The 26,909-nt window shown below is 46.1% G+C and overlaps 1 protein-coding gene across 1 annotated transcript in view; it reads left to right on the top strand.

Annotated features, from left to right (window-relative positions):
- The window catches only part of LOC139276276 (importin subunit alpha-4), a 92,521-nt gene that overhangs the window by 20,873 nt on the left and 44,739 nt on the right, over nt 1–26,909 (top strand). Inside the window, exons 3-5 of the mRNA XM_070894026.1 lie at nt 9,111–9,200; nt 13,420–13,449; nt 14,513–14,565. Of these exons, the coding sequence (XP_070750127.1) occupies nt 9,111–9,200; nt 13,420–13,449; nt 14,513–14,565 (173 nt within the window). The remainder of the gene's footprint in view (nt 1–9,110; nt 9,201–13,419; nt 13,450–14,512; nt 14,566–26,909) is intronic.

The raw sequence follows: 26,909 nt of genomic DNA, 5'->3' as shown, positions 1-26,909 counted from the left end.
TGAGTTAACCAGTTGGGTTTTTATGACAATCTGGCAGCTTTCACAATTATCCCACAAATTCCCACATTTATTTAATTCCCAATTTTCCATAGTTGCATTTGAACTCCTGACCTCAGCATTGCGAATCTTGTACCGTAAGCACTAACAAGCTGTTTATCCTTGGCCTCAACCTAACTAACCTAATGAACTAGATCAACCAAAGAGTAGGAGATGCTCTCGCGTTCTCTCTTCCTCCCCACTTACTCAGCCTGGATTGTAATGCAGGCAAATTCAAAGTACCAGCAGTCTTAGAATTGTTCAAAATTGCTACTCTACTCGTTGCGACTTTGAAAGAATATGAAATAAGACATTGGAGCCCTGAGAACTGCAGGCTTCTAGGGCTGACCAGCTCATTCCATTTTATTTTTAAACTCCATATACCAGTAATAAATACTTAATTGTTCGTTACAAACTCTATGGTATGTAAACCCTTGAATTGAAAAACGGTTTTAAGCAGTTTGTTTCTGAGCACCTTGATTTTGCCTTTCCACATTTCCTCTTGACTCTTTTTCAATCGTTTTCTTTCTCTCTTTATTATACCTCATTCAAAAGTTTCATTTTAACCTTTGTAATGCTTACATTCTAAACTTCCCATTTTTCCGGAGCCTCCACGATTTTCTGACCACTGGGTGATAAGTTCATAGTGATGTTCGAGATTGGTCAGATTGAAAACTGGGAAACTCGAGGTTCAGGGCTGTAAAGATTGAAGTGGTCACACCTAATTGTGACTTGTTTTTCAAATGCCAGGCAGACAGCTCTCCTAGCCAGTTCTCTCAATAGTGTCACCACTAGTCCGGTCACATGCTGGATAGAATCTGGAAGCCCTCCAAAGGCTTTAAAAAAAAATAAAGCCCTATTGAATACAGTGTACTAGATATATAGCTTATCAAAACAGTTCTTTATTATATAATATAAAAGCAAAATACACTATTAATGTCTGAAAATAAAAACAGTAAATACAAGATGTACAGGAAAAGCGAAGAGGGAGGGAACAAAGAATGTTCCATGTATCCCACGAAAAGGCAGGCATTGCTGGGACCCACACTGGTTCCTATAGCAACACCTTTTATTTGGAGGAATTGAGTGGTGTCAAAGGAGAAGTTGTTCAATGTGAGAATAAGTTCAGCCAGGCGGAGGAGAGTGGTGGTGGATGGGGACTGGTTGGGCCTCCGTTCAGGGAAGAAGTGGAGGGTTCACAGGCCATCCTGATTTGAGGGGGGGGCGGTGGGGGGGGATGAGTGGGTATGTGTGTAGAGGGACTGGATGTCAATGGTGAAAAGTTCTTTATTATATCTGCTGGTCAGTCAGCAGTTTCACCAACTGGTAAACATTTAAATTGTGCCTGGAGGCAAATGTCTTCTTGCACAGAAAATCTCAGTCTGTTTAAACATAAAAATTTGACTTTCAGTCTGAATATTCCCACTTAGAAGTGCATAACAGTTAAGAGTCAACCATGTTGATGTGGGACTAGTCACATATAGGCCAGACTGGGTAAGAATAGCAGATTTCCTTCCCTAAAGGACATTCTTGAGCTACTTGGGTTTTTAATGACAAAACAACAACTCATGGTCATTTTTACTTGACACCAGGTTTTTAAAAAAATGAATTCAAATTCTCAATGTCACGGGGAGGATTTGAACTCATGTTCTCTGAAATATTATTCCAGGCTTCTGATTACCAGTCCAGTAACATAACCACTACACTGTCATACTGCTCTTTCTAGCTGCATTTGTGTGGTGATGGGAGTGCCAAATTATACTGTCTGCCTGCACCGCATTGAGTGTGGCAGAGCTGAATGGACTGCACTGTACCCGGCTATAGCTCTGGTGTTTGATTGGAAAAGAACTGATGCTAATCAGAATAATATAGCGCGGTGGTACAGGGGGCAGCTTCGGTGAAAATTATACAGTGATCTGCATAAAGTAAAAATGGGGCAAGACCAGAGCTTGGATGTTGGTGTGATGCAGGTCATGTCAGCATAAGGAAAATCGCGGTGATACCAGCTCCAATAGTGCAATTAAAATGTGCAGCTTTAGATTTCCATGTACTTTCAGCATATAGAGTAACACCATGGTCTGATGTCAAACAGCAACTAATGGTAGATTTATTGGACCCAAGTTTTGGCGCAGCCCCGACCTGGACGCCCGTTTATCGCGCCAGAAAGTGCGCCTAAAAATACTTATCGATTCTCCGGCTCTCTGCAGGTCCTCTGGAGCTGGACGCGGCGCAGCACAAGCTGTGAAAACAGTGCTGGGACCTCTGCACAGGCGCGCTACAGTGGGCGGGCATGTGCAGTAGCTCCAGGCGCCCAAAACTGTGTGGGAGGGGCCAAAGCACGCTGCCCCTAGCCCTGGCCGAATGGGGTCACTGGTACGGCGTGGATCAGGCTGCACCTCCCTCGCCCAGCTCCTGCTTCCTCCCTTCAGCTGGCTCTCAACCCACACCCCCCCCCCCCCAGCTCCCACTCCGACTTCCGACCCGAGTCGACTCCTGACCCCTGACCCCCGCTCCCACCCCCTCGGACCCGACCCAACTCGGCTCTCTCTTCCCCCCCCCCCCCCCCCCCCGACCCGACCCCCACTTCCCCCCCCCCGGCCCGGACCCGATCTGACTCGACTCCCTCTCTCCCTCCCCTCCCCTCCCTCTCTCCCTCTCCCTGCCTCTCTCCCTCTCCCTGCCTCTCTCCCTCTCCCTGCCTCTCTCCCTCTCCCTGCCTCTCTCCCTCTCCCTGCCTCTCTCCCTCTCCCTGCCTCTCTCCCTCTCCCTGCCTCTCTCCCTCTCCCTGCCTCTCTCCCTCTCCCTGCCTCTCTCCCTCTCCCTGCCTCTCTCCCTCTCCCTGCCTCTCTCCCTCTCCCTGCCTCTCTCCCTCTCCCTGCCTCTCTCCCTCTCCCTGCCTCTCTCCCTCTCCCTGCCTCTCTCCCTCTCCCTGCCTCTCTCCCTCTCCCTGCCTCTCTCCCTCTCCCTGCCTCTCTCCCTCTCCCTCCCTCACCCTCCCTCTCCCTCCCTCACCCTCCCTCTCTCCCTCACCCTCCCTCTCTCCCTCACCCTCCCTCTCTCCCTCACCCTCCCTCTCTCCCTCCCTCGCTCCCTCTCCCTCGCTCCCTCTCCCTCTCCCTCCCTCTCTCCCTCTCCCTCCCTCTCTCCCTCTCCCTCCCTCTCTCCCCCTCCCCTCGCTCTCCCCCTCCCCCTCCCCCTCCCCTCGCTGTCAGAAACACAGACACTGACAGACAGAGAGTGAGAGACACAAAGACAGACAGAGAGATAGAGACACAGACAGACAGAGACACACACAGACAGACAGCGAGATAGAGACACACTGGGGGTGGGGTGGGGGGGGAGGGGGCGTCCCAGCATGCTGTTGGAGGGCTCCCGGTGCTGCAGTCGGTAAGTAGAAAATGTTTTATTTATTGATTTTTTAATTAAAAAATTTTTTTTTTTAATTTTTTTTGATTGGTTTATTGGTTGTTTTATTAATGTATTTATCATTTATTATTGATGATGGCTCTTTATTTGTAAAACTGAAGTGTTTAATGTTTGTAAACTTCTCTTTTAAACCTCCACCCCCCTATTCCCTACGCCTGATTTGTAACCTACGCCTGGTTTTCTAAGTGTAGGCAAGGTTTTTCTGAAAAAATCTACACCTACTCCATTCTAAGTTAGTTTGGAGTAAGTTTTCACTGCCTAAACTTTCAAAACGGGCGTAAGTGGCCGGACACGCCCCCTTTTGAAAAAAAAAATCTGTTCCAAACTGAAACTGTTCTAACTGACTAGAACTGGAGCAAACTAAATGCCGAGAATTGCAATTTCTAAGATACTCCATTCTAAACCAGTTGCTCCAAAAAAACAGGAGCAACTCCGACCGAAACTTGGCCCTATTAAAAGGAAAAGCTGTTATCGTTGTATAAACCCATTTAAGATACTGCATCATCTGATAGCAAAGAGTTCGCCATCCTAATTTTTAGCCTGCTGTTCGTCTGAATGAGACATATTCCATACTCGTGTGCCTTGCTCATACTAACCGTGTTAAGTTAACTTGTAGTGGCAGCACGCTGCATGCCCGCAAAAGCTCAATACCACTGTACTGCATCTACAATCGTGCGTCCTATGCACACACCCTACTTCACCCAGTCATGTTCACTTAAAATCTGTTCACCAGTGTATGCACGGCAGTCTGAAGAGGGTCTGACTGATGCTCCTTTATAAGGCGACTTCACCGTGCATTAAGACATGCTTTGGTTTCTGGGACACAGCACTAGCTTCAGCTGTTTAATTGTGAATTTAAGAAGCTCAGTGCCACTCCAGTATCAGACCACCTCAGGGCTTGGCACTGGACTGTGAGCACTGGAAGGATACTGGACTGGGATGGGTGTGTTTCACAGCCAAACCTGATCCTGTCTTCAGACACCTGTACTCGCAGACTTTTCAGACAGCATTAGTAGATAACGATAGACAAGAAATATTTGCATTTATATAGTGCCTTTCACAACCCCAAAGTCCCAAAGTGCTTTACTGTAAATGAAGTACATTTTTTGAAATGAGGTCACTGCTGTAATGTAGGAAACACGGCAGCAAATCTGTGCACAGCAAGCTCCCACAATCAACAAAGTGATTAATAACCGAATAATCTGTTTTTAGTGATGTTGATTGAGGGATAAATATTGGCCAGGACACCAGGGACTCCCCTATTCAAAATAGTGCCATAGGATTTTTTACGCCCACTTAAGAAGGTTTAATGTCTCATCCAAAAGACAGCACCTCTGACAGTGAAGCACTCTCTCAGCACTGCACTGGAGTGTCAGCCTGGATTTCTTTTGTGTGCTCAAGTCTTTGGTGTGGGAATTGAACCCACAACCTTCTGACTCGGAGGCGAGAGTGCTACCAATCGAGCCAATGACTGTGAATAAGAACTTCTGCTGATTTCTCCCTCCACCCTTCGCCCCCCCCCCAAGCCCAAGAATACTAAGGTCAGTTGAGCCCCCACTGACATAGCTCAGCTCAGCTTACTCCACACAGGAGCAGACCTTTTTAATGTGATTTTCTATTGCCGCTTGTTCAGCTTGGATTGCCAGAGATGAGCGTTTGTATGAAAGCTCCCCATCTTTACACGGATGACTCTGGCTTTCTTACCCTGGTGGTACGGTGATAGACCTAGAAAAAAGTAGGATTCTGCTGTCGGGATAAGGGAGCGAGATTGATTAGGAACAATGTGGGAAGCTGAAACACGAGTGTTGATCCAAAGTAAACGAGCGCCAAATGTAAAGCTATCTTACCAACCCTTTGGACTTCACAACAGTTAACTATTCTCTCTACCTAGATTTTGGGACGTGTGGCCAAAACTTGTTTTCAATCATTTGGAAGTTTTTAAAAAGCTGCTCTGCAGTGAGTGTGATATCCTGGTATGGGAGACCAGATTTATAAGGCTCGTATATTCTATTAATGAAGCAGATAGGCATTTAATCAAGCTGGACTTCACATCAAGTTGTGTAATCCAACTGCCATCTGGTCAAATTTTTGTTTCTTGTGGGTTAATAACTAGTATTAATAGACAAAGTGGCCGCTTAGTTCAGATAATAACATTTTGGCAAGCAAGTCGCATGTTGATGCTGTGTGCAAATTAAATGTATTTCTTGTTTTAAAACCCAAGAGGATTGTTTGATGGTCCATGTGCAAGATGCTGCAATACTAGCAATACTAGTGGTAATAAAACCAGATGAATAATTTAGGGTCTTTAAAGAAGTCATTAAAAATAAAACCCTGGGAATCAATTGTCATCTTGTTAATTACAGTGCTGGAGCATTTAGAACCAGGCTTTCTAAGTGCTGGGGGTGTAGGGATAGTTGGTGTTTGCTTAAATAAGAGCAGTGTTTTACAATGTGCCACAGTCGGCAAAGTGGCAGTATCTGTCTTGTTGAAGTTATTTTAAACGGTGTTTCAAAAAGCCTGTGTAGGTATGGTAGTGTAGTGGTTATGTTACTGGACTAGTAATCCAGAGGGTACAAATCCCACCATGGCAGTTTAAAAATTTAAATTCAGTTTAAAACAAATCTGGAAATTAAAAGCTAGTATCAGTTGGCAGAAGAATGAGATTGTCATTAAAAACCCAACTTCAGTAATGTCTGTTCGGGAAGGAAACCAGCCATCCTTGCCTGATCTGGTCTATATGTGACTCCAGTCCCACACCAACGTTGACTCTTAGTTGCCTTCTGAAGTTGTATCAAATCATTACAAATAGCAGTTTGTAGTGTAAGAGGAAGGCCCACCTTCTCAAGGCAACTAGGGATGGGTAGTAAATGTGGCCTTGCCCACCATGCCAGCAACGTCAATGAAAAAAGATGTACCTTCACATGCATTCCTGCAGGAGTCTATCTCTGTGGAGCCACTTAGTAATCTTGCGTTCACTGAAGTCAGTTAACTGCAATAAACACATTATAAGGGCATTTCTGCAACCCGTCATAAGTATATTTTCAATTTAGACAGAAGTAATTTTCAGCAAATGAATAGGTGAGCTTGTTAGCTTGGTTCGTGAAATAACTATCCAGTTGGGCCTAGTAATATGCATGTCATATAACTGCAGCATCCTAGCAGTGTGGTTCAAAAAAGTTGCCTTTCTGAAATATTTGCATTTATATTTAGAAATGAAATGCATGCGGTTTGTGAAAACCATTGATTTGTACAAATTAACGAGTCATCCGTAGCCCCCCTTTTTAAAAAGATGCGCAAGTCACTTGTTTTGCTTCTTTTTAACCCATTGAGACTTTGTACCCAATTCCAGTGTGCTTTGAAAATATTGATGGAGATGTGCAAGCCCCTTGCCCCATTTCAACAGTGCGCTTGTATGGAAATGATCAGAGACTGGATCATTGTTTACCTTTAGCTTCCTGAACCTTTTTGCCAAGCTTTACCTAGTATTACACATTATCTTGTGCTACTAAGGGTTTTCAGTTGTCTGTCTCGCTGAATTCGGACACCTCTCCTTTATTTTTCCCAATGGTAAAATAGTCACAAAATAACGTAGTAATTCCACCATTTGCTTGTCCTCTGATACCACCACCTCACTGCCACTGGTAAATAGTCCAGTGTACCTCTGCAGCCTTCTCTTGCTCTTGATTTACGTAAAGAACACGTTCTTGTTGTGTTTCATATTTTATGCTACATTCCTCGCATGTTCCCTCGGGTCTCATTAATTTCTTGGCCTTCCTCTGCTTGATTTCAGTAGTTCTTCCTATTTTACTACTTCCCTGTACATTCAGAATTTTATCTTTTATACTCCTCAATTGTGCCTGTGACTTCCCTTTTCACATGCATGATCCTCTCTTGTTTGGTCTTTGACTTGTTTCTGCGATTAAAATGCTGCAATATTTATAAAACAAAATCTCCTGAAAAACACAACAACACCAACAACTTGTATTTATATAGCGCCTTTAACATAATAAAATGTCCCCAAGGTGCTTCACAGGAGTATTGTAAGAAAAAAATTTGACACCACGAAATTAGAGCGGGTGATTATGGGGCTGGAGGTGGAAGAGATTACAGAGCTAGGGAGGGGGCGAAGCCATGGAGGGATTTGAAAATGATGGTGAGAATTTTGAAATTCTTGGGAGCCAATGAAGGTCAGCAAACACAGAAGTGATGGGTAAGCGGGACTTGGTGCAAGTTAGGACACAGGCAGCCAATTTAATTTACGTAGGGTAGAATGTGGGCGGCCAGCCAGGAGTGTGTTGGAATAGTACAGTCTAGAGGTAACAAAGGCATGGATGAGGGTTTCAGCAGCGGATGAGCTGAGGCAAAGGCGGAGATGGGTGATGTTATACTGCGGATATGTGGTTGGAAGTTAATTTCTGGGTCGCACATGACACCGAGGTTGTGAACAGTCTGGTTCAGCCTCAAACAGATATTGGGGAGAGGGATGGAGTCAGTGGCTAGAGAACCAAGTTGGTGGCTAGAGAACCGAATTGGTGGTGGGGACCAAAAACAATGGTTTCGATCTTCCCAATATGTAGTTAGAGAAAATTTCTGCTCATACAGAACTGGATGTTAAACAAATGGTCTGACAATTTAGAGATCGTGGAGGGGTTGAGAGAAGTGGTGGTGAGGTAGAGCTGGGTGCCATCAGCATACATGTGGAAACTGATGCTGTGTTTTCGGATGATGTCGTCAAGGGGCAACATGTAGATGAAAAATAGGAGGGGGCCAAGGATAGATCCTTGGAAGACACCAGAGGTAACAATGCGGGAGTGGGAAGAGAAGCCGTTGCAATCTACGATTAGATTGATAAGAATGGAACCAGGCGAGTGCAGTCCCACCCAGCTTGAAGACGGTGTAGAGACGTTGGAGAAGGATGGTGTCAAAGGTTGCAGACAAGTCAAGAAAGATGAGGAGAACGTCATTTGTGACTTTGATGAGAGCCATTTCGGTTCTGTGGCAAGGGCGAAAACCTGATTGGAAGGATTCAAACATGGAGTTGCTTCCACTCCCACGTTTACGTCCACCTGAGCAGGCAGACGGGTCTTTGTTTTTTGTCTCACCTGACAGACAGACAACTGTGACAACGCAGCAATCCTCTGTGCTGCACTGAAGTGTCCGTCTCGATTATGTACTCAAGTCCTGGTGTGGAGCTTGAACCTATGGTTTTCTCATTCAGAGGTGCTACCATTGAGCCAATGCTGAAACTTGATTGATGAAACTTGCGAAGTTGGATTCAAAATGACGCGAACCCTGGAAATTCTGACTTGTGTGTTTGAAGATGTGTTTATCGCTAAGTTTTGAGACTGCCCTATAATTACCTGCTTGCATCAATTCCTGATCAAAATTGCATTGGTTAATAACATAAACCATATTCTGGTTAAACAATTGAGTCCCACTTAATTCTGTCTACTTTTTGTGATACAAGGAGAAAACTGGCATAATTAGTATATTGGATTTGATTCTTATTTCATCTTGGCCCAATTATGTATTTCTAATATTTAGGTTTTAAAAGTAGCTTGCTCATTTGTGAAACTGAACAGTGAGTGTGAATAATTGCGTACACACAAGTACACAGCCCCTTCCAACTGATTATTTGTCACTTTCAGAACAAGAGAGACGAACATCTACTCAAGAAAAGAAACGTGCCACAGGAGGAAAGTTTAGAAGACTCTGATGTGGATGGAGATTTCAAAGCTGTAAGTGTTGTCTTTGAGTTCATTATATGGGGTAATATGTATACCTATATAAGCATTCATTTTTTTACCACTAGGTTTTCTTGTGTGCAAAGGACATTTTTACAAATAGTTGCTACATAACAGATTAACCCAAATCAATGCAGGGATATGGCAGGGGTAGCATCTAATGTCATCGCTAATTGTTTCACAGTAACCTTTTCAGAAAGGAGATCTTGTGAAGTTTGAAGTATTAGTCTGTTTGGTAACACGGGTCCAGATTGGTGAAAGCTAGAGAGACCTGTAATCACCAGCACTTCGTCGTTACACAGCTCAAAGTGCTCTTCCCAGGTACAATTCAAGGTGTATTCAAGTGGACATGGTACCAAAATGTAACATTTTGAAGGAGAGAACTACTCTAGCTGTGTGAAACTTTTACATATTGAAATCCTAGTGACAACACTGAGCATTCTTTGTAAAAAGGCATTGCCTTCAGTTCAAGAATTGGAAACATCTTAATTTTTTAAAACCGTTTTTTTATTGTGATTTGTGGTGTACATATTCTTATCATTTTGTTAAACCGCCACTGGATCAGTTTTTAAAATCGGCTAATGGTGAAACAAATCACACTGCATTTGTGGTGATTACTTTTACCAAACGATACATAAGCAGGAGATGTGAATCTATGCACCTGAATTGCTGCGTTCCATCAATGCTGAAAAATTGGCTATTTTCAGGGTTTGATTTTGCAAATACTGCGTCTACATTTTTGTTGAAAAACAACAAAGGTTAAAGATGGCCAGCCATGAAAGATAAGCAAATTTGTCATTAAGCTTGCACTCAATAAATTTCAGTCCTGCAAAACAGGCAAGATCTTAAGTAGGTTTTTAAAAAATTACTAAAGCGAGAAATAAAAAGATATATAAAATCTGTGTGAATTGAGCAACAGGTGCAGCGCCTAAAATCTGGAACCTGAGGCTGTTTCGGATTCCGGGCTTTTCCGGACTTCAATTTGCTTTCTGACGTCACGAATCCGGAAACACCCGAGTCCAGGTACGGCAGAAAGGGGAGGGGAATTCCCGCTGAAGAACTGTTCGGGCCATCCGGCCCCGCCGAGGATGTCGCTGGGCGGGACCCCACCGAGAAGCTGTTAGCGTCGGGCGGGGCCCCGCCAAGGTGGTGTTCGGGTGGACAAGCCCTGCTGAGGAGGTGTTCGGGTGAGCGGGGCCCCACCGAGGAGATGTTCAGGCGAAGGAGGTCGTCGGGTGGACCAGCAGGAGGCCCCGAGGTAAGGACAGCGGCGGCGAGACCTGAGGTCGGGCAGTGGCGGGGCCCCAAGGTCGGCAGGGTCGTCTGGTCCGAATTCCAAAACATTTTACGGATTCCGGACGACCCCGCCACCGATCGTTCCGGAACTCCGGATTCTCGACGCTGCACCTGTAGTGTGTCTATTTTACTTTTTTTTAAAACAAAGTCTCATTGAGTTCAGCTTAATTTAATTGATTTTGTGCCTTGGATTTTTATTTATAAAGATGCCCGGTAAATTGCAACAGTTGAATTTGGTTGTAGATGATATCTGATAATTTTGTTTGGAAAGCAAGATAAGCCAAAAAAGGCATTTCTTCTTTAATAAACTGGTACCGCATGTTCATCAATTCCATTTCTCTAATAAATACTGGAGTTACTGATGGATCAGCATAAATATGTTAAGTAACCATTTAATGATACAATTCAGTTGCTGTTACAATAAAGTTTTCTGTCTAGCTTTTGGAGCTGGAAAATCTTTTAGATGCTTCTAATGTCAAAATAATTATTCCACCAAAGTATTCAGGGTAGCTTTTCGGACACTGCAATCATATGGGTAGATGGAGTTCATTAACTGTTAGGAATTGTCAATGTTAGACCATCATCATAGACAATAAATAGCCCTGATTGTACGTGCACAATGAGATCTAGCACATAGGGCCCAAGTTAGGCGCAGCCCCGACCTGGATGCCCGTTTTTTGCGCCACATAGTGCGCCTAAAAAAAACTTACAGATTCTCCGGCTCCCTGATGGTCCTCTTTAGTCAGGCGCGGCGCAGCACAAGCAGTTGGGGGCGGAGCTAGGTCCCTGCGCTGAAAACGGTGCTGGGACCTCTGCACATTGGCACTACAATGGGCGCGCATGTGCAGTAGCTCCAGGTGCCCAAAACTGTGTGGGAGGGGCCCAAAGCATGCAGCCCCTAGCCCCGGCCGAATGGCCTCACTGGGGCTGCATGCATAAGGCTGCCTCCCACGCCCAGCTCCTGCTTCCTCCCGACTCGACCCGACCCGCCCCGCGCTCCCCCACCTGACCTGACCTCCCTCTCCCTCCCCCCCCGAACCGACCCGACCCGTGCTCCCCCCTCCCGAACCGACCCGACCCGTGCTCCCCCCCCCCCCCACCCGACCTGACCTCCCTCTCCCTCCCTCCGACCCGAACCGAACCGACCCGACCTCCCACCGCACCCCCGACCCCGACCCGCGCTCCCGACCCCGACCCGCGCTCCCGACCCCGACCCGCGCTCCCGACCCCGGACCCCAGACCCGTCCCGACCCAACCTACCCGTAAATCTGGTGCTGGGGATGGGCCCTGCCCGAAGTCTTGGGCCCGGCCCGTTCAGCCTCCCCCCCCCCCTTCTCCTTTCCCCCCCCCCCTTCTCCTTTCCCCCCCCCTCTCCTCCTTTCCCCCCCTCTCCTTCTCCTTTCCCCTCCCCCCTTCTCCTTTCCCCTCCCCCCTTCTCCTTTCCCCTCCCCCCTTCTCCTTTCCCCTCCCCCCTTCTCCTTTCCCCTCCCCCCTTCTCCTTTCCCCTCCCCCCTTCTCCTTTCCCCTCCCCCCATCTCCTTTCCCCCCATCTCCTTTCCCTCCTTCTCCTTTCCCCCCTTCTCCCTTTCCCCCCTTCTCCCTTTCCCCCCCTTCTCCTTTCCCCCCTTCTCCTTTCCCCCCTTCTCCTTTCCCCCCTTCTCCTTTCCCCCCATTCTCCTTTCCCCCCCTTCTCCTTTCCCCCCCTTCTCCTTTCCCCCCCTTCTCCTTTCCCCCCCTTCTCCTTTCCCCCCCTTCTCCTTTCCCCCCTTCTCCTTTCCCCCCTTCTCCTTTCCCCCCCTTCTCCTTTCCCCCCTTCTTCTCCTTTCCCCCCTTCTTCTCCTTTCCCCCCTTCTCCTTTCCCCCCTTCTCCTTTCCCCCCTTCTCCTTTCCCCCCTTCTCCTTTCCCCCCCTTCTCCTTTCCCCCCTTCTCCTTTCCCCCCTTCTCCTTTCCCCCCCTTCTCCTTTCCCCTTCTCTTTCCCCTCTCCTCTTCCCTTCTCTTTCCCCTTCTCCTCTCCCCCCCTTTCCCCTTCTCCTTTCCCCCCCCTTCCCCTTCTCCTCTTCTCCCCCCCTTTCCCCTTCTCCTCTCCACCCCTTCCCCTTCTCCTCCCCCTTCTCCTCTCCCCCCTTCTCCCCCTTCCCTCCCCCTTCTCCCCTTCCCTCCCCCTTCTCCCCTTCCCTCCCCCTTCTCCCCCATCCCTTCCCCTTCTCCCCCCCCCCCCTCCCTCTATCCCCCTCCCCTCGCTGTCAGAAACACAGACAGAGAGTGAGAAACACTGACAGAGACATACTGGGGGGGGGGCATCCCAGCACGCTGTTGGAGGGCTCCCGGTGCTGCAGTCGGTAAGTAGAAAATGTTTTATTTATTGATTTAAAAAAAATATATATTTCTTATTAATTTTTTTTGATTGATTTATTGGTTGATTTATTGATGTTTTTATCATTTATTATTGATGATGGCTCTTTATTTGTAAAACTGAAGTGTTTAATGTTTGTAAACTTCCCTTTAAACCCCCCCCCCCCCCCCCCCATTCCCTACGCCTGATTTGTAACCTATGCCTGATTTTCTAAAGTGTAGACAAGGTTTTTTCGAGCATACAAAAATCTTCACTTACTCCATTCTAAGTTAGCTTGGAGTAAGTTTTCACTGCCGAAACTTTGAAAAAAGGCGTAAGTGGCCGGACACGCCACCTTTTGAAAAAATAATTCTGTTCCAAAGTGAAACTGTTCTAACTGACTAGAACTGGAGCAAACTAAATGCCAAGAATTTAAATTTCTAAGATACTCCGTTCTACACCAGTTGCTCCAAAAAATCAGGAGCAACTGAGGCTGAAACTTGGGCCCATAGTGTTAAAACGCTCAAGAATAATGGTGACAAAAAAGTTTGTCGTCTAATTTTGCTTTTAATTTATTTTCTAGCAAAATATAACGTTAGATGCTATTCTTCAGGTAAGGAAACTTAACTGAAATTTTTGATGGATCTTTGTAATATGATGCTGCTGCTTTCCAAGTAATTACAGTAGATATGTTCATTTCTTTTTATATTGTACTTATGAATGTAAAATAAGGCACTAATGCATGTTATTTATTCTATAGTTCAAAAAAAATTACATTGAGAATACTAGGTACTTGTTATGATTATAAGGCAGGAATCTCATTCAGCAGCTCAGATAGCTTTTGTAAACAGCGAGATAAAAGTTTGAACAGTTGAAAGCCTAATATCTGACCCCAGAATAAGATGACTAGAACCATTCCAATGTTGCTGTGCTCTTTTTGTAATGTACATAATCCAGAGGAGCGTTAGCAGTTTGAGTCATGCATTTGTTTGGCCTTATCCTGGAGCATTCCTTTAGTATGACAAAATGGTGCTGACACTGACCGTTACTGCTATTTTTTCACACCGGATTATAATTCACATCTCAGAGTTCTCGCTTTCAATTCATTATAAAGCAGTTAACACTGCAGTCCATAACCATCCACACTCCATGACTAGACACTGTGCTGTTACATCAGTATGCCCACTTTCACACTCCTCTTGTCCCTCTTAACCAATCCGCTTTACTGAATTTGCAGTAGTTTATAATGCAGTCGGATTCATTTCAAAACCAGTCACTAACATCTGAATTCTTGTCTCCTCCTGGCCAGTTTTGACTCCTTTTAATGAGGTTCTCCCTTGCATTTCTATATTCCATTTTTACTCTTATCCACGGTGACTTCAAAAACACAGTTTTCATCCCTGCACTCACGGTTTGTGAACCGTGTGATGCAGTGGATTAGAGCTTTGTGAAGCAATGCAATCCAGGAACATTTCTGCAAAAAGTCACATTTTGTAGCCATTTATATAGTGCCTTTCAGGTACTCGGGACGTCCTATGAAAGAGTTTCTTGTGCATCAAGGCTAATTGTTTAAATACACAGAAGACTAGAGTTTATAAAATGTTATTTTTCAACCACTGTAGTATAGAAGTTAAACAAGTCTGCATTTTTTTCCTTACTTTGCTTTATAATTGCAGAATGCAACTAATGAAAATCCAGTCATTCAACTCAGTGCTGTACAGGCTGCAAGGTGAGGTGTTGTGTTGGCTTTGTTATTAACTGCTGAATATGCTGAGACTATTTGCACTGAATTGGTACTTGTGTTAGTTCAATACTGCTTTTCACTGGTACTTTGGTACCTTAATTATATCTTGAATAGATTAAGTATTTTACAGTCAGCCTTGAGCATAAAATACAGAACCATGTAGATGAGCTTTTAATGGCAAATGTGCAAAATCTGGGTTTCAGTATCTGAATGTTAAACTTAACAGCAAACAGACCTTCTCATAGTCCTCGACTCAATGCTGCTCTTATAGCTGTTTTGCAAATATAGGGGGAAACTAGTTTCTCCTTGCACATGTATTTTTAGGTTACAACAAAAACAGCTTGCATTTAATGTAGAATAATATCTCATGGCACTTCTGAGGAGTAATCAGACAAAACGGAACGCTGCAACAAAGAAAGAAATATTAGGAGGCATGACCAAAAGCTTGATCAAAGAGTTGGGTTTTAAGGTGGGTCTTGAAGGAGATGGAAGGGTTTAGGGAAGGATTTCCAGAATACAAGACCTAGACAACTGAAAGCATGTCTGCCATTAGTGAGGTGAAGGGATTGGAGGCCAGATTTGGAGGAATGCAAAGCTCTTGAAGGATTAAGATTTGAAGAGGATTTAGAAGGGAGGGGTGAGACCATGAAGAGATTTAAACACAAGTATGACAATGTTAAATTAGATGCTTTTGAGGGTCCAGGAGCCAATGTAGGCTAGTGAGCACGGGGGTGAGCAGGACTTGGTGTGGAATAGGATATGGGCAGCAGAGTTTTTAATGAGTGACGATTATGGCAGGTGGAGAATGGGAGACCAGCCAGGAGAGGATTGGATTAGTCGAATCTGGAGTTAATAAAGGCAGGGATGAGGGTTTCAGCAGCAGATGGGCAGAGGTGGGTGATGTTCAGGAGGTGAAAGTGGCGGTCTTTGTGCTGGACAGGATATGGAGTCAGAAGCTCAGCTTGGTGAAATAGGATGCCGAGGTTGCAAATAGTCTGGTCAACCTGAGAGTGTCTGAGAGGGAGAGGGAATCGGTAACGAGGGTACGGAGTTTATGGCGGGGGTCAAAGATGATTGCTTCAGTCTTCCTAATGTTCAAGTTTACATGTATACAATAAAAATCTTGCGTACTTGTGCACTTCTGGTCATGCTTTTCTGTCAACATTTAACAATGAAACTGCCTATGTACTTATCTAGAATAGAAATCCTATATATAAACAGTTACCTATAATGGTATAGTTGCTGACTATGGCCAGTGGGTGGCTCTGTGGAACGAGTTTCTGAAGTCTCCATGTTGAATCGGTTGTATGGCCATCTTACTAGTAATTTGAAAAATGTATGTTAGAATCATTGGGCCCAAATTTCCACATGATTTGAGCCTGATTTTTAGGGGCAGCTGGTGGAGAACGGACTATTTTAGAAATCGCAATTCTCCGCATTTTTTTTTCTGCAGTTCTAGTCAGGTAGAACAGTTCTACTTTAGAACAGAATTTTTTCTTCAAAAGGGGGCGTGTCCGGCCACTGACGCCTGATTTGAAAGTTTCCACAGTGAAAATGTACTCCAATCTAAAGTAGAATGGAGCAAGTGAAGATTTTTGTAGAACTGAAAAAACCTGTTCTACACATTAAAAAATCAGGCGCAGGTTACAAATTAGGCGTCCAGAACGAGGTGGGGGGGAGGGGGGCGGAAGGGAACTCATTAAATTCGACAATAAATCCTTATTTATACTTATACAAATATTATACAAATAAATCCAACCTGAATAAACATTTATAAGCAAAGAAAAGATGAAATAAACCATCTTCCTACCTGTGTGAAAGTGCTTCAGGCAGCTCAGCGATGTTCCCGCGAACGGGAGGGAGAGGGGGGGAGGGGCAGGCAGTAACGAGGCAGCAAACAGCTTTCCACTTGAGGTGGAAGCCTTAGTCAGCTCAGCGATGTTCCCGCGAACGGGGGAGGGAGAGGTGGGGGGAGAGGGAGAGGTGGGGTGGGGGGAGGGAGGGAGGGAGAGGTGGGGGGAGGGAGGAGGGAGGGAGGGAGGGAGAGGTGGGGGGAGGGAGGAGGGGGGGAGGGGCAGGCAGGCAGCCAAAGATACAGCAGCAGGCTTCGAGCTGTGAGGGGGATTGAGACCATTTGGACAGGGAGAGGCAGCCACATCGGCAGTTTTATATTTACATTTGCAGAATGGGTGCTGCATTGTCAACACCACGTATTATGCAATGGTTTGCCATCAATTCACTGCATAGGAGAGAATTGATTAGAGCTCACCGCAACAGGAACGTCGTAGCCCGTAGGTTGATGGGCAGGAGACCTTACCCACGTCGACAATATCGAACCAGGCGCTCGTACCTGGACATGAGCGAGGCTGATTGTATGAAAAGGCTGCGTTTTCGCAGAGAAATTGTCACTGACTTGTGTTAATGGAACATGAAACAGTTTTAATGAAAAAATATTTTATTGAAAAGTTAACGTCACTCTAATAAAATATTTGTTGTATCAAACTATACTTTTTAATATGACTCTTGAAGATCACTTAAAAACTTTAAGATCACTTATAAACTTGTAAAGTTACAAAACACTTTCTATGTGAAAAATTTTACACTCTAAGATCACTTAAACTTCAAGATCACTTTTTAGATGCAAAATTAAATAATTTACAGAATGTGCGAGCATTTACACTATAAGATCACTTGAAAACCCTGAGATCACTTATAAGTTGTAAAGTTACAAAACTTACAAAACAATTTCAATTTGAAAAATCTTACACTCTGAAGAACACTTAAACTTCAGGATCACTTTTTAGGTGCAAAATTAAATAAGATACAAAAAAATGTGAGCGCATTTACACTATAAGATCACTTAAAAACCATAAGATCCCTTATAAGTTGTAACGTAACAAAACTTACAAAACAATTTCAATTTGAAAAACGTTACTACAGCAAATAAAGAACAAGAACAAAAGCAGCAAAGAAAGGCTGCAACAATCTCTCATCCACATCTCAGTGAACGTTCACTTCCTCATGGGGATGTCATTTAATTGGCCGGGCTGTGTGCCCTTATTGCAGCAGCTACCTCAACCAGGCCCTCCCTGATGGCCTGTGCCGACACTTGCATGCCCTCCCTGACGGCCTGTGCCGACACTTGCATGCCCTCCCTGATGACCTGTGCCGTCGATTGCACTCCCTCGGACATTCCCTCCCTAAGTTCCCGTGTCATTACTGCTATTTCTCCCGTCAGGCCCGTCAACTCTTCACCTACTGCATTGACGCCACCGATGAGTGATCGGGTAAGCTCATTGGTCTCCATAGCCAATGCCACAATCTGAGCCGCATCTGTTGCACGCTGCATCTCAGGAGAGTGTGTCTCCAATCTCCTTCTCCTCCTCTGCCTGGGTCTGCCTCGTGGCACCACTACACTGGGAGGCGCGGGCACGGACGGTGGGATGCTCGGTGTTGCAAGCGGCACCACTACACAGGGAGGCGCAGGCTGGGACTGTGGGACGCTCTGTGTTCCAGATGGCTGAACTGGAGGGAGAGGCTCGGGCTGGAATGGTGGGATGCTCTGTGTTGCAGATGGCAGCGCTCGAGTGCGAGCCATGGGCTGGGATGTTGGACGAATGGGTGTAAACTGCTCGATGATATCAGCAGCAACACTCGGACCCGAAGCGTCGGAATCGAAACCATAGCGGGTGGAACCAGAACCTATGCGAGAAGGAGGCGTAGGCTGGGACGGTAGTGCAGTGACTGTAGAAAGCTGCATTATACCAGCAGCACCACTGGGACCCGCAACATCGGAAGCGAAACCATGGATGGTGGGACCAAGACCTATGCTAGGGGTTGAAACTCTGATGCCCCTTGATGGGGGCTCATAAACATTAAATTGGAAGCTCCCCCCTGCAGACATTTCAGTCATCGCTGCCATCATCCAGTCTGGATCGTCTGCAGCTGGTTGTACTGGTCCTTGTTCTGTACCCTCAGGATCCTCAGGGTTGGCAGCAGCAGCATCGTCATCATCATCATCATCATGTTCTGCAAAATACATCAGAACAGTCAAATGCTGAACAGCAAGGGAGGGGGCCGGGTGGGTGGCATGAGTACGCTCACACATAGCAGGCCAGGCAGCAGGTTGATTTAAAGGGCCACGATGCATTTTCAGGACTTACCCTCTTCCTCGCGTGCGGGCTCAGCTTGTGCTGTACCAATTGCTTTACTCCATGTCCGACTCATCATAGCAGCTACCCTTTGTTCCAAGGGTATCAGTGGATGCAGATTGGGCATGCCTCCTCCTGTTCGAGTTGCTTCCCTTTTGTTGTGGGCCAATTTCTTCTGCAAAGAGTGAAATATAACTTTTTACAGAGTGTGTCAGTCTGCAAGGTGGGACATACAGATAGCCAGGTTACAATTACGATTAAATAAAAAATGGGAAATACTACTTACACTAACTACTTGACCAAGGTCGTGCCATTTCTTTTTACACTGACTTCCAGATCTCCTGGTATGCACCACTGCGCAGTAATCTTCTGCAACTTGGTTCCACCGTTTCTTCATTTCTTTTGGTGGCACTTTTATGCGACCTCTGTTGCTGGTATCTAGCCCCTGCCATCTCTGCTCAATTACATTCACTAATATCTCAACTTCCTCATGTAAGAAATTCTTTTTTCTTGGTAGAGGTTGATCCATTGCAAAGTTGAATTGGCACTTTTTTTTCTCCAAACACAGTCCTTAATTTGCAGGCACAGGTACTGCAAGTTTAGCAGTGAAAAGCTGAACTCACTGATTTCAGCAGGTGATTTCTTCAGCTGTGCTGCTAAAAGCACTCCCTCACATACAGAAATATCAATAAAATTAAAATACAAGCCTTTGCAGGGGTCCAAGAACAAATCTTCACGTTTTCTGCAGCACTTTCTAAAATGGCCGAGTGCCAATGTTTTTTTTCACACTGCGCATGCGCGAACGCTCCAACGCGTGTGCGCACACGCTCCAACGCGCACGCGCAGCGTTGCCGGCAGGGAAAAAAACTAATTTAAATAGTACCCGCCCCCTCCCACTTACAAAATCGGCGCGAGTGTAGGCTCCGCCCCCCTGCACGTCGCGCCAGGCAGACAAGGAGCTGCAGAACGCACGAGAATCGCGATTTTTTTTTTGGGGGCGCCTGTTTTTTTTCTTGTGGAAACTTGGGCCCATAGAATGGTTACAGCATGGAAGAAGGCCGTTGAGCCCGTGCCGATTCTCAGCTAGTCCCACTCGCCTGCCCTTTCCCTGTAGCCCTGCAATCTTTTTTCCTTCAGATACCTATCCAACTCCCTTTTCAAAGAAGTTGTCAAATTTTGTTTTGTAGCCAGAGAACAATAGTTTTGATGATAGTTTCTTTATTATAAATATTACCAGCAGCTATTTCTAGTCAAAAGTATTTTTTTCTGTGAGCTAAAATTCTAGTTAAACTCTGAAAATTGTATTTTACTATTGTCTCATACTTTTAATGGTACCACAACCACAATTTTTCTCTTCTTGCGTGGTACTTTCTATTGTGCTGCATGGCAGTGGGAAAAACTAGAGGAAACTTATCCATTTCATCCAAGCTAAATGATGGATTGCATGTAATGTTACAGTGAACTGTGAAATCAGGAGTGGTTCTTGTTTACAAGTTTTCTATTGGCAATGATGTCACATTGGATATCTTCGTGCGAAACGGTAATTGGAATAGTATCATTCAATGAGAAAGGGAGGCTACAGAACAGATGTCAGATAAAAAGGTTGAATAATAATTGCACATTAAGCAGCCTACTGTCTAAAAGTTCAAAATACTTTCTGTTGTATACCTGTAAAGCATGCACTCGCATGTTCCGCCACCAGGGAGCGCATCCCCTGAAGTCCCAAAGGATCCCAGCATCCCTTGGGAGTACTGTATATAAGCCGGCCCCTAACGGTCTGCGGGCACCGACCTATAGCCTCATGAAGAATCTTCTGGCTCCGGTGAAACCCACAGATAAGTCGTATGAGGAGCTGTGTACACTGGTTCGGGTGCACCTTAACTCGAGGGAGAGCGTGTTGATGGCGAGGTATCGGTTCTATACATACCAGCGATCTGAAGGTCAGGAAGTGGCGAGCTATGTCGCCGAGCTAAGGTGACTTGTGGGACATTGTGAGTTTGATGGCTACCTGGAGCAAATGCTCAGACACTTTTTTGTACTGGGCATTGGCCACGAGACCATCATAGAAACATAGAAAATAGGTGCAGGAGCAGGCCATTCAGCCCTTCTAGCCTGCACCGCCATTCAATGAGTTTATGGCTGAACATGAAACTTCAGTATCCCATTCCTGCTTTCACGCCATACCCCTTGATCCCCCGAGTAGTAAGGACTTCATCTAACTCCCTTTTGAATATATTTAGTGAATTGGCCTCAACTACTTCCTGTGGTAGAGAATTCCACAGGTTCACCACTCTCTGGGTGAAGAAGTTTCTCCTTATCTCAGTCCTAAATGGCTTACCCCTTATCCTTAGACTGTGACCCCTGGTTCTGGACTTCCCCAACATTGGGAACATTCTTCCTGCATCCAACCTGTCCAAACCCGTCAGAATTTTAAACGTTTCTATGAGGTCCCCTCTCACTCTTCTGAACTCCAGTGAATGCAAGCCCAGTTGATCCAGTCTTTCTTGATAGGTCAGTCCCACCATCCCGGGAATCAGTCTGGTGAATCTTCGCTGCACTCCCTCAATAGCAAGAATGTCCTTCCTCAAGTTAGGAGACCAAAACTGTACACAATACTCCAGGTGTGGCCTCACCAAGGCCCTGTACAACTGTAGCAACACCTCCCTGCCCCTGTACTCAAATCCCCTCGCTATGAAGGCCAACATGCCATTTGCTTTCTTAACCGCCTGCTGTACCTGCATGCCAACCTTCAATGACTGATATACCATGACACCCAGGTCTCGTTGCACCTTCCCTTTTCCTAATCTGTCACCATTCAGATAATAGTCTGTCTCTCTGTTTTTACTACCAAAGTGGATAACCTCACATTTATCCACATTATACTTCATCTGCCACGCATTTGCCCACTCACCTAACCTATCCAAGTCACTCTGTAGCCTCATAGCATCCTCCTCGCAGCTCACACTGCCACCCAACTTAGTGTCATCCGCAAATTTGGAGATACTACATTTAATCCCCTCGTCTAAATCATTAATGTACAATGTAAACAGCTGGGGCCCCAGCACAGAACCCTGCGGTACCCCACTAGTCACTGCCTGCCATTCCGAAAAGTACCCATTTACTCCTACTCTTTGCTTCCTGTCTGACAACCAGTTCTCAATCCACGTCAGCACACTACCCCCAATCCCATGTGCTTTAACTTTGCACATTAATCTCCTGTGTGGTACCTTGTCGAAAGCCTTCTGAAAGTCCAAATATACCACATCAACTGGTACTCCTTTGTCCACTTTATTGGAAACATCCTCAAAAAATTCCAGAAGATTTGTCAAGCATGATCTCCCTTTCACAAATCCATGCTGACTTGGACCTATCATGTCACCATTTTCCAAATGCGCTGCTATGACATCCTTAATAATTGATTCCATCATTTTACCCACTACTGAGGTCAGGCTGACCAGTCTATAATTCCCTGCTTTCTCTCCCTCCTTTTTTAAAAAGTGGGGTTACATTGGCTACCCTCCACTCGATAGGAACTGATCCAGAGTCACTGGAATGTTGGAAAATGACTGTCAATGCATCCGCTATTTCCAAGGCCACCTCCTTAAGTACTCTGGGATGCAGTCCATCAGGCCCTGGGGATTTATCGGCCTTCAATCCCATCAATTTCCCCAACACAATTTCCCGACTAATAAAGATTTCCCTCAGTTCCTCCTCCTTAATAGACCCTCTGACCACTTTTATATCCGGAAGGTTGTTTGTGTCCTCCTTAGTGAATACTGAACCAAAGTACTTGTTCAATTGGTCTGCCATTTCTTTGTTCCCCGTTATGACTTCCCCTGATTCTGACTGCAGGGGACCTACGTTTGTCTTTACTAACCTTTTTCTCTTTACATACCTATAGAAACTTTTGCAATCCGCCTTAATGTTCCCTGCAAGCTTCTTCTCGTACTCCATTTTCCCTGCCCTAATCAAACCCTTTGTCCTCCTCTGCTGAGTTCTAAATTTCTCCCAGTCCCCAGGTTCGCTGCTATTTCTGGCCAATTTGTATGCCATTTCCTTGGCTTTAATACTATCCCTGATTTCCCTAGATAGCCACGGTTGAGCCACCTTCCCTTTTTTATTTTTACGCCAGACAGGAATGTACAATTGTTGTAATTCATCCATGCGGTCTCTAAATGTCTGCCATTGCCCATCCACAGTCAACCCCTTAAGTATCATTAGCCAATCTATCTTAGCCAATTCATGCCTCATACCTTTAAAGTTACCCTTCTTTAAGTTCTGGACCATGGTCTCTGAATCAACTGTTTCATTCTCCATCCTAATGCAGAATTCCACCATATTATGGTCACTCTTCCCCAAGGGGCCTCGCACAATGAGATTGCGAATTAATCCTCTCTCATTACACAACACCCAGTCTAAGATGGCCTCCCCCCTAGTTGGTTCCTCGACATATTGGTCTAGAAAACCATCCCTTATGCATTCCAGGAAATCCTCCTCCACCGTATTGCTTCCAGTTTGGCTAGCCCAATCTATGTGCATATTAAAGTCACCCATTATAACTGCTGCACCTTTATTACATGCACTCCTAATTTCATGTTTGATGCCCTCCCCAACATCACTACTACTGTTTGGAGGTCTGTACACAACTCCCACTAACGATTTTTGCCCTTTAGTGTTCTGCAGCTGTACCCATATAGATTCCACATCATCCAAGCTAATGTCTTTCCTAACTATTGCATTAATCTCCTCTTTAACCAGCAATGCTACCCCACCTCCTTTTCCTTTTATTCTATCCTTCCTGAATGTTGAATACCCCTGGATGTTGAGTTCCCAGCCCTGATCATCCTGGAGCCACGTCTCCGTAATCCCAATCACATCATATTTGTTAACATCTATTTGCACAGTTAATTCATCCTACGAAAACTTTTGACTGTAGAGACACCGACCCTCAGTAAGGCCATTGCGATAGCACAAGCGTTTATGTTCACCAGTGCTAACACCAAACAAATCTCTCAGCACACAAGTGCTAGCAATGTTCATAAATTAACTGGAACTATGTTTGCAAGCAGAAATGTACAAGGCAGAAACTATGAGTCTGCAATAGCCAGCAGGCCTCAGGTGACCCAGATGACTCAGAGTCCGCAACAAAGGATAAATGCAAGGCAATTCACACCTTGTTGGCGTTGTGGTTGCTTCCATTCAGCCTATTCATGCTGCTTCAAAGGGTATGTTTGCAAGAGCTGTGGAACAATGGGGCACCTCCAACGATCTTGCAGACGAGCAGCAAGCTCTGCAAAACCTGCTAACCACCACGTGCCAGAGGAAGATTGGTCCATGGTGGATCAAAGCAATTTCGAGCCTCAGAGAGGAGGCAAATGCTGAAGTACACGGGGTGCACACATTTTCGACGAAATGTCCACCTATAATGCTAAATGTAAAATTGAATGGCTTACCCGTAGCCATGGAACTGGACACTGGCGCTAGCCAATCCATGATGAATAAAAAGATGTTTCAGAGGCTGTGGTGCAACAAGGCACTCAGACCAGCCCTGAGCCCCATCCACACGAAACTGAGAATGTACACCAAAGAGCTTATCACTGTCCTGGGCAGCGCCATGATCAAGGTCACCTACAAGGGCACGGTGCACGAACTGCCACTCTGGATTGTCCCGGGCGGTGGCCCCACACTGCTTGGAAGGAGTTGGCTGGGCAAAATCCGCTGGAACTGGGATGACATCTGAGCGCTATCACATGTTGATGAGTACTCATGTACCCAGGTTCTTAACAAATTTCCTTCCCTTTTTGAACCAGGCATTGGAAACTTTTCCGGGGCGAAGGTGCGGATCTCCTTGGTCCCAGAGGCATGACCCATTCACCACAAGACATGAGCAGTACCTCACATGATGAGGGAGAGAGTGGAAATCGAGCTGGACAGGCCGCAACGCGAGGGCATCATCTCCCCAGTGGAATTCAGCGAGTGGGCCAGCCCAATTGTTCCAGTACTCAAATGTGATGGCACGGTCAGGATTTGCGGCGATTATAAAGTAACTTAATCGTTTCTCGCTACAGGACCAATACCCGCTACCTAAGGCAGACAACCTATTTGCGATGCTGGCAGGAGGCAAGATGTTCACCAAGTTCGACCTGACTTCGGCCTACATGATGCAGGAGCTGGAGGAGTCTTCGAAGGGCCTCACCTGCATCAACACGCACAAGGGACTGTTCATCTACAACAGATGCCTGTTTGGAATTCGGTCGGCTGCAGCGATCTTCCAGAGAAACATGGAGAGCCTACTCAAGTCAGTACCGCACACGGTGGTTTTTCAGTACGACATATTGGTCACGGGTCTGGACACCGCCGAGCACTTACAAGACCTGGAGGAGGTCCTCCAGCGACTGGATAGCGTAGGGCTGCGGCTGAAGAGGTCTTCATGGCAACAGAAGTGGAGTTTTTGGGGAGAAAGATCGCGGCGGACGGCATTCGGCCCACAGACGCCAAGACAGAGGCTATCAGGAACGCGCCCAGGCCACAGAACGTCACGGAGCTGCGGTCGTTCCTGGGACTCCTCAACTATTTTGATAACTTCCTACCGGGGTTAAGCACCCTCTTAGAGCCCCTACATGTGTTATTGCGTAAAGGTGAGAACTGGCTATGGGGAAAAAAACCAAGCAATTGCTTTTGAGAAAGCCAGAAACATTTTATGCTCCAACAAGCTGCTTGTATTGTATAACCCGTGTAAAAGACTTGTGCTAGCATGTGATGCGTCGTTGTACGGAGTCGGGAATGTATTACAACAAGCTAACGTTGCGGGGAAGTTGCAACCTGTCGCCTATGCATCCAGGAGCTTGTCTAAGGCCGAGAGGGCCTACAGCATGATTGAGAAAGAGGCATTAGCGTGTGTGTTCGGGGTAAAGAAAATGCATCAGTACCTGTTTGGCCTTAAATTTGAGCTGGAAACAGATCACAAACCCCTCATATCCCTGTTTGCTGAAAACAAGGGGATAAATACTAATGCCTCAGCCCGCATACAAAGGTGGGCACTCGCGCTATCAGCGTATAACTATACCATCCGCCACAGGTCAGGCACCGAGAACTGTGCGGATGCTCTCAGTTGGGTACCATTGCCCACCACGGGGGTGGAAATGGCGCAGCCTACAGACTTGTTGATGGTGGCGCAGCCTGCAGACTTGTTGATGGTCATGGAAGCGTTTGAAAATGATAAATCACCTGTCACAGCCCGTCAGATTAGGACTTGGACCAGCCAAGATTCTCTGCTGTCCCTAGTGAAAAAACTCTGTACTGCATGGGAGCTGGGCCAGCATCCCCGTTGAAATGCAAGAGCTAATCAAGCCATTCCAGCGGCGAAAGGACGAGCTGTCCATTCAGGCAGACTGCCTGTTGTGGGGTAACCGCGTAGTGCTACCCAAAAAGGGCAGGGAGATGTTCATCTCGGATCTCCACAGCACACACCCGGGTATAGTAATGATGAAAGCGATAGCCAGATCCCACGTGTGGTTGCCTGGTATCGACTCTGACATAGAGTCCTGTGTACGTCAATGCAGCGTGTGCTCAGTTGAGCAACGCGCCCAGAGAAGCACCACTAAGTTTGTGGTCCTGGCCCTCCAGACCATGGTCGAGGATCCATGTCGACTATGCGGGCCCGTTTCTCGGTAAAATTTCCTGGTGGTGGTGGATGCTTTTTCAAAATGGATTGAATGTGAAATAATGTCAGGAAGCACCGCCACCGCCATCATTGAAAGCCTGAGGGCCATGTTTGCCACCCACGGCATGCCTGACATACTGGTCAGTGACAACGGGCCATGTTTCACCAGTGCCGAATTTAAAGAATTCATGACCCGCAATGGGATCAAACATGTCACCTTGGCCCCGTTTAAACCAGCCTCCAATGGGCAGGCAGAGCGGGCAGTACAAGCAATCAAACAGAGCCTTAAACGAGTCACAGAAGGCTCACTTCAAACCTGCCTTTCCCGAGTACTGCTCAGCTACCGCATGAGACCCCACTCGTTCACGGGTGCCCCCGGCTGAGCTACTCAGGAAAAGGACACTTAAAACCAGACTCTCGCTGGTTCACCCCAACCTGCATGTTCAGATAGAGAGCAGCGGCAGCAACAAAATGTAAACGATGGTCGCGCCACTGTGTCACGGGAAATTGATCTG

The sequence above is a fragment of the Pristiophorus japonicus genome, chromosome 11 (assembly GCF_044704955.1).
Source record: "Pristiophorus japonicus isolate sPriJap1 chromosome 11, sPriJap1.hap1, whole genome shotgun sequence".
In the NCBI taxonomy this organism is placed as follows: domain Eukaryota; kingdom Metazoa; phylum Chordata; class Chondrichthyes; family Pristiophoridae; genus Pristiophorus; species Pristiophorus japonicus.
The sequence above is the reverse complement of the archived record's forward strand: the minus strand, read 5'-3'. Positions and strand labels throughout refer to the sequence as shown.